Below are 13,049 nucleotides of genomic sequence, written 5' to 3' on the forward strand. Positions count from 1 at the left end.
TGCTCTTACCAATATACCATAGATTAGAAGCAGGCTGTATGTATGGATCAGTCACCAAATTATTCTTGTCCAGAAAATGGACAATATAATCAGAATAAGTTGATTCCCTAATGCTACAGAATCTGATTGCTACCCGTGCAGCTGGGTAGTACAGTGGATAGACCACTGGTTCTGCATCAGAAAGATCTCAGTTCATATCCACTCTTGGATACTTTTTAGCTGTCTGACCCTGGACAAATCATTTCAGTTCTGTCTGCCTCAATTTTCTCAACTATAAAATATAGATAGTGACAACACCAGATTTGCGAGATTATTATTATTGGGAGGATCAAGTGAGATATTTATAAAGTGCTAAGTATAGGACCTGAGAAGCAGAAAGAACTATATAGATGCTTATTCCCTGCCCTTCTTTGCCCTTCTAGGGAAGTTATGATGGACTTGGAACTTTGTTCACAAAGTTACTAAACTGTATATTTCTATTACTAGGCCTTAGCCGGAAAGAGATCAATGAACGTTTATGGACAAAAATATTTTTAGCAGTTATTTTATGAGATAAAAGAACTGGAAACAAACAGGATACCAACCAATAAGGTGATGGATGAGCAAAATTTGACCTATGAATGAATGTAATGGAATGCTATTGTGCTAAAAGAAATGATGCAAATGATAGTGTTAGAGAAATCTGGGAGTATTTGTTTGAATTAATATAGAGTTAAGTGGGTAGAATCAGAATACATTATGTAATAACAGCATATTATGAAGATAAACATCTTTAAAAGATTTAGGAATTCTGATCAGTGCATGTCCTACCAAGACTCTGGAGACCTTATGATAATTATGCTACCCATTTTCTGAGGAAAACAAGATGGACAATAGTATGGATTAAAACATTTTTTGGTCACAACTAATGTGAGAATTTGTTGACTATGTATAGTTGTTACAAGGGTTTTGTTATTCTCTTTTTTTTTCCTTGGTGATGACCTCACTGCTCCAAGCCCTTTTGTGGGTAGCAAGAGAAGTTAAAGGGCTCCTCAGAAATGGACAGGAAACCAACAGCAATGGCTATGCATGGAAACCAGCTTACATTAGTCTGGGTAGAGCCATTTCTAGTATAGCAAATGAGAGTTATCAGGAAGAATATAGGCCCCTTACAAACCCCTTCCTAATCATTTTGATTTAACACAACTTTCCATTTTTAGACACGATTCTTTTTATGCTTCTGGCAACCTGAGGTTAGTCCCTAGACAGAATGTGGTGAATGAGACTGAGGGGATACTCTATGAAATCACTACTCCTCTCCTGTCACGATCTGCATAATCTTGGATGGATGGACTTTGTGTAACAGCAGTGGTTACCTCCAATTTTTTATCTCTAATTGCTTTTTAGACATCTCAAACTGGATGTCTAGCAGAGATCTTAATCTCAATGTTTCTGAAATGGAACTCCTTATTACCATCACATCCTCCCACCCCAAAAAACAACCACCACTTTCTTCATCTTTTCCCTACTTCTCTATTACTACAGAGGCAATACCATCCTCCAGTCCCTCAGGCTCACACCCCATGAGTTATCTCACACCCCTAATAGCCTATCAGTTGCCAATACCTATAAGTTTCACCTTTGCAAAACATCTTGAATATACTCCCACCCCTCCTCTGACACCGCCATACTGTAATATAAGCCCTTCTCACCTTACATCTGTATTACTACAATAGCCTGCTAGGGGATCTTCCTGCCTTAAATGTCTCCCCACTTCACCATTCTCCATTCAGCCAGTAAAGTGATTTTCCTAAGGTACAGGTTTAACTATGTCATCCCTACTCAATAAACTCCAATGGCATCCTACTGTCTCTAGGATCAAATACAAAATGCTCTGTTTTGCCTTCAAAACCTTTTATAGCCTAACCCCCTCTTATTTTTCCATTCTCCTATATATACCCTGATCCAGTAATACTGGCCTCTTGGTTGTTCCATAAATAAGATTATTCCAGCTCTGTGGGTATTTTCTATAACTAAATTGTCTATAACTAAAACACTCCTTCTTCTATTCTAAGTGCTTCCTTTCAATCCCAACTAAAATTCTACCTTCTACAGGAAGTCTTCTCTCACTCCTCTTAATTCCAGTGAATGCCCTCTGTTATTTCCTATTTATCCTCTCTATATAGACTGTTTTGTATGTATTTGTTTACATGTTACCTTCCCTATTAGATTGTAAACTCCTTGAGAATGGGACTATTTCTTTTGCTTCTTTTTATTTCCCCAGAGCTTAGTTTACAGTAGGTACTTAATTGATTGATTTCCCAGAAGCCAAACTCAGAGAGTGGGTTTGCTTGAAGATTGAAGAAGGCGTGAGAGCAAGATGTCTGGATTTAGGTGCTACTTTCACAGGAACCATCAGTGGAATCCACGTTATCTTCTTTGGCCTTGAACCTGGTCTTATAGGTTGGCAGTATTTGCTTGGTTGGGAGGATTTGACAGATTGGAAGAGGGTGTGAAGGGAAAAGTTGTGAATGAAGCTGAAAGCTTCTGAATCTAAATTTAGTTGTGACTGAAGTTTTTAAATGCCCTTCGAGGTAGACTTATGTCCTAAATTTCCAGTGTAACTCTCTCTGTTTTTTTTTTTTTTTTGCCCATTGTAATTTTAGACCTTAAATTATATAACCAGTCCATCATTCAATAAATCAAGTTTTTTGTTTTTGTTTTTGCTTTTTTAAGACTGAGTCTTCATATATACAAAATATCCAAAGCAGTTGTGTGTGGGAGTTGGCAAAGAATCAGAAACTAAGGGGATGCCCATCAATTGAGGAAAGGCTAAACAGATTGTGGTATATGATTGCATGATATATACTATTGTGCTATAAGAAATGATGAAAGGGATAATTTAAGAAAACCTGGGAAGATGCGTAAGAATTTATGCAGAGTAAAGTAAACCATGAGAACATTATATTTAACAATAGTAATATAATAATGATAACCACCTATGGAAGACTTAACTACTCTAATAAGTACAATAATCCATAACAATTCCAAAGCTAACACTCATTTTTATAAACAAAAGGAGAAACCTCAAAAACTAGAAAGCAGCATCATAGGACGGGAAAACAAAGTGATTGGCTACAAAGTCTGAAGCATCCCAGTTGGAAATGGGAAATGCAGGGCTAGCAACAATCTTTCACTAGTTAAGTCCTGATTGATTTACTTGCTACTTGCACTGCTTGCAAAGCCAGTTAGTTGTACAAAGACAACAGACCAGACTTCTTGGAATTGAAGTGATTAACAGAAAAACAACTTCTAAACTTAGCCTAGAGACAGTGAAACATGACTTAAGTAGTTATACAAGATGTCAGTGGCTTATACAGAATAGAATAAATTGCAAAATAGAAACAATTTAATTTTCTCAAAGCTTTCTAATCTGGGCTGGTTTATCCTTCCTTGGTGGGCCCCTGCTCTGAGGAGCTTACTATCTTAATGCCAAATTCAGTGTGGACACTTGATCAGTAGCTTCTCCCCAATATTTAGGATTATAGGTGTATATACCTATGTAATACATCTCAAAAAGCATTTATTACGTATCTACTTCAGCAGGTGTTAAGTACAGTAGATATACTGGGGATAAAGAGACAAAATTAAAAGTGGTCTCTCCACCATCAAGGAGTTTATCTTATAGTATATCCAAAGCAAACGATATATATACACATACACACATGTACAAAAGAAATAAAAAATTGATGGGAGTCGGGAAAGAGATAGTTGAAGCTGGGAGGATTAGAAAAAGGCCTCATTTAGAAGGAATTACTTGAGCTTAGTTTAAAAGATGGAGGTGAGAAGAGAGGGCCTTTCAGGCAAAAGGAACAGCCAGTGCAAAGACACGGAGTTAAGAAATAGAAGGGCACATATGAGGAACAGCAAGAAGCTCAATTTATCCACATTGTTGTTGAAGGAAGTAATGTACAAGTAACTTAATTTCTCATAGATTCAGCTGTCTTGTTTGAAAAGTAGAGATAATAATAACACCTATTAGGTGACATAGTGGTTAGAGTACTGAACCTAGAATCAGGAAAACTTCACTTCCTGAGTTTAAATTTGATCTCCAACACTTGAGTAGCTGTGTGGTTATGGACTTAACACTTAACCCTGTTTGCCTCAGTTTCCTCAACTATAAAATGAGCTGGAGAAGAAAATACAAATCACTTCAGTATCTTTGCCAAAAAAATCCGAAATGGGGTCATGAAGAATCAGACATGATGGATATGACTGAACAACAATACCTCATAGAATTGCTGTGAGAATCAAATGAGATAACATATATAAAGTGAGATGTAAAACTTAGGTATTATATAAATGATAATTATTACTAGCAAATATCTTACTTTCATCCTGGAGGTAATAGGGAGCTTTATATTATTTCTTGATGGATTAATGTTGGAAAGATGTGTATTCTCCAAGGGACTGTGAATGTTTAAAGAATAAGAATTAATATTTTACTCTTTCTTCAAGCTTAACTCAAGTACTACCTCCTATAAGAATCCCCTTCCTATATGGCAGTCCCTTCCACTCTCAAAAAATTACTATATACATCTTCTGTATTTACTTTATATGTGCATATGTTGTTTTCCCTAATATCATTTAAGTTAATGACAAAGAATATTTCATTTGTGTTTGTATATCCCCAGCACCTAGCACAGAAGCATGCATATATTAGATATCTTAAACAATGCTTGTTGATTGGTATATTTCTGTCTTGAGAACATAGTAGGTATTCAACAAATATTAAATTATTATTATTTTAATATGATGTATTTATAAAAGGCCTTATGGCTACAAAACACTTGATGTATCTGGTTAATTTAACTTAACAGAAAATTATATTTTCTTATGTACAAGACTAAAAATTTCCCATTGGGGGAGAAAACCACTATTCCCATTTTAAAGGGGAACTATCTGAACCATAAATTTTAGATTCAGAGCTAGAAGACTTATTAAAGGTCATCTAGCCAAAGCTTCTTTTTTTTTACAAATAAGGATACTTGCCAAAAGTCACCAAGGCACTAAGTTACAGGCCAGAGATTTGAACTTTTAACTCCCTTATTGCAAAATCCTCTTCTTTTTCCAATATGTCACCCTTTCTCTGATGCTATAAGATGACAAGTGATTTGTCAAAGGTTATTCACTCATCTCAGAAGTGAGGCTAAGATTTGATACATAGGAAACTGGAAATGGTGGTTAAAAGTCACAAATTCCCATTTTGCATTATAATCTACCCAAGGTCAGTATTTTTCTTCTGCTTGTTTTTCAGTTAGAAGGCCCAAGTTTGTTATCAGTGGTGATGGGGTGAATAAGATCCCAGCAAAAGGCCATGTTCCTGCTAGCAACACAGTGTCTAGGTGGGCCATAGGGAAAGGGCTTGACTGGAGAAGGGTTTTGTTGAATTTAAGTGAGCCTTTATTGCAGTGGGCCCTATTTGAATTCCCACAGCTACTTCCTGAGGCAAACATGGAAGGGCATTGATTATGTTGTGAGGTCTTTTTGTTCCTTTGTTGCAATAGGCCTTTGTTGAATTCTAGATTTTGAAGGGCTTTATATACCAAAAAGTGGAGTTTGTATTTGATCTTCAAGATAATAGTGAATCATTAGAATTTATAAAATAGAGGAGTGACATTATTAGACCTGAGTTTTAGTAATAAAATTTTGACAGCTGTTTGGAAGAGAGATGAGATAATTAGGAGGTTATAGCAGTAAACCAAGTGATAAATGATGAAGTGTGTACTAGGATGAGGTCCATTTTCATATGACTAAGAGTTGTGAGAAGGGAGCAGATGCCAAAGACTGTATGGAGGAAGACTTGGCAAGACTTGATGAGAGTAAAACTGTTTGACCTGAGAGTCCTGTAAAGTTATGTAAAATCACCAATAAAATATATATAGCAAACCCAAATGGTCTTGCATCCTCTGGAGACAGGATTCTCTTAGACTCATGAATAAACTGAGTCTTCAGGAAATGTCTCCTTTGATATACAAACCCAAATGGTCCTGCTGCATAAGCACTTGGAGGAAGTCTGATAGGATATTAATTCTTAGACTCAAGTATAAAATGGATCTTCAGAAAATGTCTTTTTGCAGATCACTTCTCTCTTGAGAATGATTTGCCCACCAAGGAAGTGTCTCTTGGTATTTTCTTTAACAATAAAAGATTTTTACCACAGCCTTTGAGTTTAGCGAAATTCCATGGCTGTGAACTTGAAATTTCTTTGCTGTGAACTTACGCCTTGGAGAACAAGGAAAACTCATCCATTCCTGCCAAACCTCTTTTTTGGTTCTTGCCCTCATCATGCTGGCTGATTGCACATGTGGAGTGAGAGATATGGAAAGAAGGATGATTCCAAGGTTGAACTCTTGAATTTCTGAAAGAATGGTAGTGATGTTGCTGTAAACTGTGCTCCCTTTGATCTTTGGGGAGAAGGGTTGGAAAGGCCTTGATGTAAACTGTGTCTCCTTTAATCTTTGGGGGAAAGGTGGTCCAGAGTCTCAAACTCTCCCAGCCTCTGGGAGGAATCCCACCTTCGTAGACGAAACTCCCAGATAAGTAATCTCATTCAATTAGAAATTTTGGCTTGGAGCATGGTCAACATCCTCTATTGAATTGAAGATTAGTCCCTGGAACTGCTCCCCAGCTTGGGGACAGGGCAAACCCGATAAAACCCAAGACCTGTCAATCCATCTCTGCTAATTCCTAATCAGGAATGCCCACTGAGTTGCTTCTCTGTGTAAATCCATTTTTTCAAAATTTCTAACAGGAGTTTTCCTGCTGAGAAAGCTGTTTTCTTAGCATAAGTCCATTCTTGCCACAAACCTTGAGTCTATATTCATTGGAGTTTGCAAATTCTTTTGACTGACCAGGGGATTCCAGAGCTGTCAGGAGATCTCTCAACCCTCATTTCTCACACGTCAACAGTAGTGATGTGGACTTGCGCTTCCCCAGTCAGGAAGAAGTCCAACCTGCTATTATCAGATATGATTAAATCCCAGACTGTCCTGTTTGTATAGTGTTGTGAGGAAACAACTCTTTATCTACCTCCATTGTTCACCCCCAACCTCTGGATATCTTTAAACAATCTTTTGAGATGTTGATCAGCTTTAGACAGGTCTGGGGCCTGGTCTGCCAGGTTTTGCATCTGGATCCTCTTCCAACCCCCACTCTGGACTCCCAGGCACTTCTCCTCCTCCTTGCTCTCTCCCTCTGAATTTCAGCTGTTTCTTCCCTAGTTTTCCCAAGAAACCCCAAGGCTGTATTTCCTGTATAAAAGATCTGTTCATGATAAAAATCGTTGCAGAGTTCTTGTCAGGATCAAACCCACTATGAGGTTATTCTCTCCCCCTCACAGTGCCTCCCCTCCAATGGCGTCTTTTCCCTTACTAGCTCAGTGCGTCTGCTAAACTCCTCTGTGGATCTAACCGGCTCACTCCCACCTCTTGGAGCATTTCCTTTCTCCTGGTTAACTGTGAGCTCCCTGGGAAACTTGTCTTTTCCTCACTCTAACTCTGACTCTTCCAGCTCTGCTTCATATTTGACTCCTGGTGCCTATTTTATCTCTTACTTTTTAAGCTCTTCTAAATAAAGGTCCCCTTTGGCAGAGAGCATGGCCACTGTGAATTTGTCATATGTTTATTTCGAACTAGGAAGTGCTGCTCTGACCTCATCACTAGTGCCCTTACAGAAATCCTGCAACTGGGAGAAATTCGTGTTTGTTCAGTCCTTTCAGTCTGACTCTGCATGGCCCCATTTGGGGTTTTCTTGGCGAAGATACTGGCCTGGTTTGCCATTTTCTTCTCCGGCTCATTTTACAAATGAGGAAACTGAGGCACACAGGGTGAAGGGACTTGCCCAGAGTCACACAGGTAGGAAAGGTCTGAGGTTACCTTTGGAAGACCTCTGGACTCCAGGCCCCGCACTCTGTGCACTCTAGCACCACCTAATAGTCACTCAGAAAAAAATACCCTTCTAGGCAATCCTCCTGGCCTCCCCCTCCCCAGCGCTGCCCCCAGAAGCCAAGGAGAACAAGCCTCCTTCCTTCCCTGCTGGGGGCAAGCCCTCTGTTTTTCAGGGTATGCGGTATCATGGTCAATTCAGAGTCAGAACACCGAGTTCACATCCATCTTGGTCACTGCCTATGAGACGTTTTTCCCCCCATTTTTAAAATCATATGAACTTATTATCATTTATATATCAACAAACAAATGTCAATTAAAATGAGCGCTTCTAAATACACACAATAGAATGGAAAGGGTTATATATGACACCCTGTGTCAACCTATTTATTTCACAGCTGTGTCCTTTATCCATGATTCCTTCTGGGAGTTCTCCTGTTCTGTGCATTTTAGAAACAAGTCTCAGTGACCCTCTCTGACAATGTGTGATTTGGGACCAGCCACTGCCCTTGTCCAGGCTTTTATTTTATTTCCTATGGAATTCGCCATATTGTGCTCTGGCCTGGTCTTTGGCAAGATCAACTGTGGCCAACCGAATGAATATACACTGGTTCTCCTAGAGGGGTTAAAGGATGATGGGAAATTAACAGTCCAAGTCGTGCAGTGTTAAGGAGGGCCCAGCTCCCAGTCTGGCAGCAAAAGCAGGGTGATGTTATCTCTAGTCACAGGCATGGATGGGCCTCTAAAGCCTACCACACCTTTTAGTGAAGAGGAACCAAAAAGGAGACCGACAGCTCATGAAAGAGTAATTCCTGGGCAGGAGATATGTGTGACTAACTGAGCCAAAGTAAGATCACCCTTTGGTCTGAAGCCAAATCTTCCTTTTTATTCTATTCGATATAAGGAAGGACAGATATTTCTGTATTCTGCAATATGAAATATTCATGGCTATATTTTAGAAGGGTTTTTTTGGGGGGGAGGGAGGTTCTTTCTCTTTCCCCTCCCCTTTCATCCCTTCTTATTTTAGGAAGGGTGATTTTACATGATTTTTCTTTCTCTTTTTTGGTCTTCCTATTTAGAAATGAGACCAAAAAGCACCAAAGTCAACATAGTTTTCTTGAAAGACTGTATGATATTGTGCATAAAGGACCAAATTGAAAGTCTGAAAGACTAGAATAACATTTATTTGGACTTGGATGAGTCATTTAACTTGTCTCTGCCTCAATTTCTCTATTTATATTTGTTTCACTTAATTCACAGGTTTGTTTGAGGCCCAAATGGGATTATGGTGTACACTTTTTAAGCCTCCAAGTATTATATCAATAGCAATTTCCATTTTTTATTTATTAAGGATGTCCCATATTATTCCAAGTTTTAATGCAATCAGTTCAATGTCATCTGCAAATAGCAGGGCTTGGGGGACCTTACCATCTATATGTATTACTCTGATTTGGTCTTTTCACAGGGCATTCCTCAAGACACTAATTTATATCCTTGATGAGTATTCACCTTCCTGTTTAATGACTTGTTAAAAGAAAGAGAATCACTGAACAAAATTTTCTATAGCTATACCTATAAGTTGAATCTCATAGGATCTTAACATGTGAATGAGAGTTGAGTACTTCAGCTCCATTTTACAAAGACTAAATAAGGTTAAGTGGCTGACCCTATGTGACACTGTATGTAACAAAGTCCAGAAATGAATTCCAGAAAAGAACTGCTAATCTAGATTATTATAGAAAATGGCTTCTAGGAGCTTAGAACCTAAAATTCCAGCTGCTGATTTTCAGGGATATGGCCCAATAAAATTTCTAATAGTTCCTTTAATAATCCCTTAACTTATACCTCAATTATTTTAATAAGCCTCCAAATCAGTCTCTTTGCCTCAAGTTTTTGTCCTCTTGAATTTGCCTTCTGTAGGTTTGGCAAAATGGTTTTTCTAAGAGCTAGGTACAACCATGATACTCTACTACTCAATAAACTCCAGTGGCTTCTTCTTACATCTAGAGTCAAATATTAACTCCTATTTGACTTTCACACTTAAAACTCTTTATAGCCTAACCCCAATCTATTCCAACAGTCTTTTTACAAAGTGCTCCTATTCACATAGTCTTCATTCTAGCCAAACTGGTAGTCCTACGGTTCATCATACATGATGCTACATCTCTTGGCTCTGTGCTTCTGTATAGGCTGTCTTCCAAGACTAGTTCTTTCCAAGAAAGAACCCTTCTCATCTCTTCTTCTGAGAAGACCTGGTTTTCTTCAGTGCCTAAGTGCCAACTTCTTTATGAGATCTTTTGCAATCTCTCACCTAGTTGTGCTTACTTTCCCAAATGATCTTTGTATTAATTTGTTTTGTATATGTTTATACACATACGTATTCATATTTACCTCATAGAATATAACCTCCTTGAGGGCAAGGACTATTTTATTTTTGTCTCTTTATCTTCAATACCTAGAACAATGTTTTTCACAAAGTAGGCATTTGTTAAATGTTGATTGATTGGTAGGGTCCAAATTGGTTCATGAGTATCTATAGGGGTCAAAAGGTTATGGAAGCAGGTCAGGTTATGGAAGTAATAGCCATTGATGAGAACTGGGCACAGACCAGGATGATGAGACATAATCATGCAGTTTGATGACATGACCATCCCAATCCCCCGACCATTATTAGTGAATGAGAGCTAGAGGAAGGCACTCTTCCTGCTCTTTAAAACAAAATCTCATAGGAATTAATGAATAGACCTAAATGAGATGCCTGAACCCAGGCCACCAACCAGGAAACTTTGTTTAACTCTAGTTTGGCAATTTACTTACCTGGAACATATCTCCATTGACTGTAGTCCCTGTGTTTTCAATACCAGCTAAAAGGAGAAAGAGAAAACACAATAATGTAATTGACTACTTTTTGTTGGTCAGAATGGTAAACTCATATTTTGCCCAATTATATGCCAATAAATCTGATAATCTAAGTGAAATGAATGAACATTTACAAAAATATAAATTATCCAGATTAAAATAAGAGGAAATCTCTTTTTAATAATTTTTATTAATTCTTTTAATTAATAATTTTATTGATTTTTAAAATAATTGTCAAAATCCAAAAGGAAATAGAATATTTAAATAATTCCATTTTAGAAAAAGAAATTGAATAAGTCATCAATTAATTTCCTAAGGAAAAAATCCCTATGGCTAGATGAATTCACAAGTAATTTTACCAATTAAAGAACAACTAATTTCAAAACCATATAAATGATTTGGAAAAATAAACCAAAAAGGAGTCCCATCATTTCATTTTATAACACAAATATTTAAACCAGGAAGAGAAAAGCAGAAAAGGAAAATTAAAGACCATTTTTCCTAATGAATATTGATGCAGAATGGTAAGCTCAGTTCATTCTAGCATTTTTTATTGCAGTGGTTGCCAAACTGTGAGTCAAAGACCATGGAGAGCTATGGAGTTGCAGTAAAGGACCCATGAATTCTTCTGCATACCAAATGTTATTTTGATCTTTATTTAGCTCCAACAAATTATGGGGTGTGACAGCATAATAAATAAGGAAATGAATTTTCTATAAACAATAAACACCAGGTTAGACTCACTACTCTGACACTTAATAGCTATATGATTCTTGGCAAGTCTCTTAATGTCTCTGAAAATGTTTCCCCATCTTATAGATATTATATGACCTATCACCTAATGGTCCCTTTAATCAATCGGTCAATTAATCAAGAAAAAGATGTTAAGCACCTACTATCAGAAGAGCAATGAGGAACACACAAAGTTAGATAAGACATGTTTTCTATCCTCTCAATATAATGTAAACTCTTTGAAGGCAGGGGCAGTTAATGTTTTTTATTATTGTATTGAGTTGTGCCGGACCCAACAAAAATTTCAGTATAAGCAATCACAATCAGTAAATGCTACAAATCAGAGCTTGATTTATTATTATTTTTTATTGTCTGGACTTGAGAAAGTTATGGAGAAAATACAAATAATGCAGATTAAATTTAAAAGTGTATCATGCCTAATATATATATAAATTTTTTTCCCCAGAGAGCTGGTTGTTAAATATTTACAAACATACCCTTGATTGTATCCCCAATACCTAGGAGGGACTGGCAGATGCTTGATCTTGTTGGGAAGACCTTCATTCAAATCCTGCTTTGTGTGTGTCCCTAATCTAGACATTTAATCCCTATGTGTCCCAGGCAGGTTTTTGAAATTATAACTTACAGAAAAACTGAAGAACTGCATTAGAAGAGGTAGTAGGAATTCCATACAGCACTGAAATCACTGAAATGATCTTTTTTTTCTCCCTCCAAATCTTGCCTCTTCCCTGCACCTAGCACAATTCCTAACCCCACACTCAATTAATGTTTGAAACTGAAGAAGTTTATATTCTAATGGAGAGGTAAAACTTCAAAAGAGGTATATATGAATGAACGAAAAGGATTTATTAAGATTATGATGTGGTGCAGCCCTCAGGAAGGATGTGGCATTAATACCAAGGATACCTGGGGCAGCTAGGTAGTGCAGTGGATAGAGCACCAGCCCTGAAGTCAGGAGAACCCGAGTTCAAATTTGGTCTCAGACACTTAACACTTTCTAGCTGTGTGACCCTGGGCAAGTCACTTAACCCCAATTGCCTTAGCAAATAAAACAAAAACAAACAAAAAGATCATCAGTGAATACCAAGGATACCTGGCCTTGGGAGTGATATAGTTAAAAATGATATATTTCTTCCCCTAGGCTATCCTGCCCCTGTTTATTCTATATGATCAGGATGCTGTGGCTACAAATATTGCAGGCTGTCAGATAACATACTTTTGGTCAGTAATAACAGAGTTTCTGTGACTAATAAGCAATAATGAACTATTTAAAGCTAACACAGATGCAGAACAAAATTGTATGTCTGCCACCTGATCTAGTGATATTTTAGGCTTAAAAACACATCTCCGGAAGGCTCCCTCCTCCCAGCTCTGCCCAGAGAATTCTGAGTACTGCACCTGTGCACAGTCAGAACCAGACCACTCCCCAACTCCACTTGTAAGCCATAAAACCAGTGACATGAAGTACCTAGTCTCTCTAACTTTTTCCTACAAATTTATTTTCTTGCTCCT

The 13,049-nt window shown here is 37.6% G+C and overlaps 1 protein-coding gene across 2 annotated transcripts in view; it reads right to left on the reverse strand.

Moving 5' to 3' along the window:
- CLTB (clathrin light chain B) overlaps positions 1-13,049 on the reverse strand; it is a 36,839-nt gene that overhangs the window by 11,572 nt on the left and 12,218 nt on the right. For both annotated transcript variants that reach the window (XM_031953722.1, XM_003756863.4), the window contains exon 2: positions 10,743-10,789. In XM_031953722.1, the coding sequence (XP_031809582.1) occupies positions 10,743-10,789 (47 nt within the window). The remainder of the gene's footprint in view (positions 1-10,742; positions 10,790-13,049) is intronic.

This window comes from Sarcophilus harrisii, chromosome 2, assembly GCF_902635505.1.
Source record: "Sarcophilus harrisii chromosome 2, mSarHar1.11, whole genome shotgun sequence".
In the NCBI taxonomy this organism is placed as follows: Eukaryota; Metazoa; Chordata; class Mammalia; order Dasyuromorphia; family Dasyuridae; genus Sarcophilus; species Sarcophilus harrisii.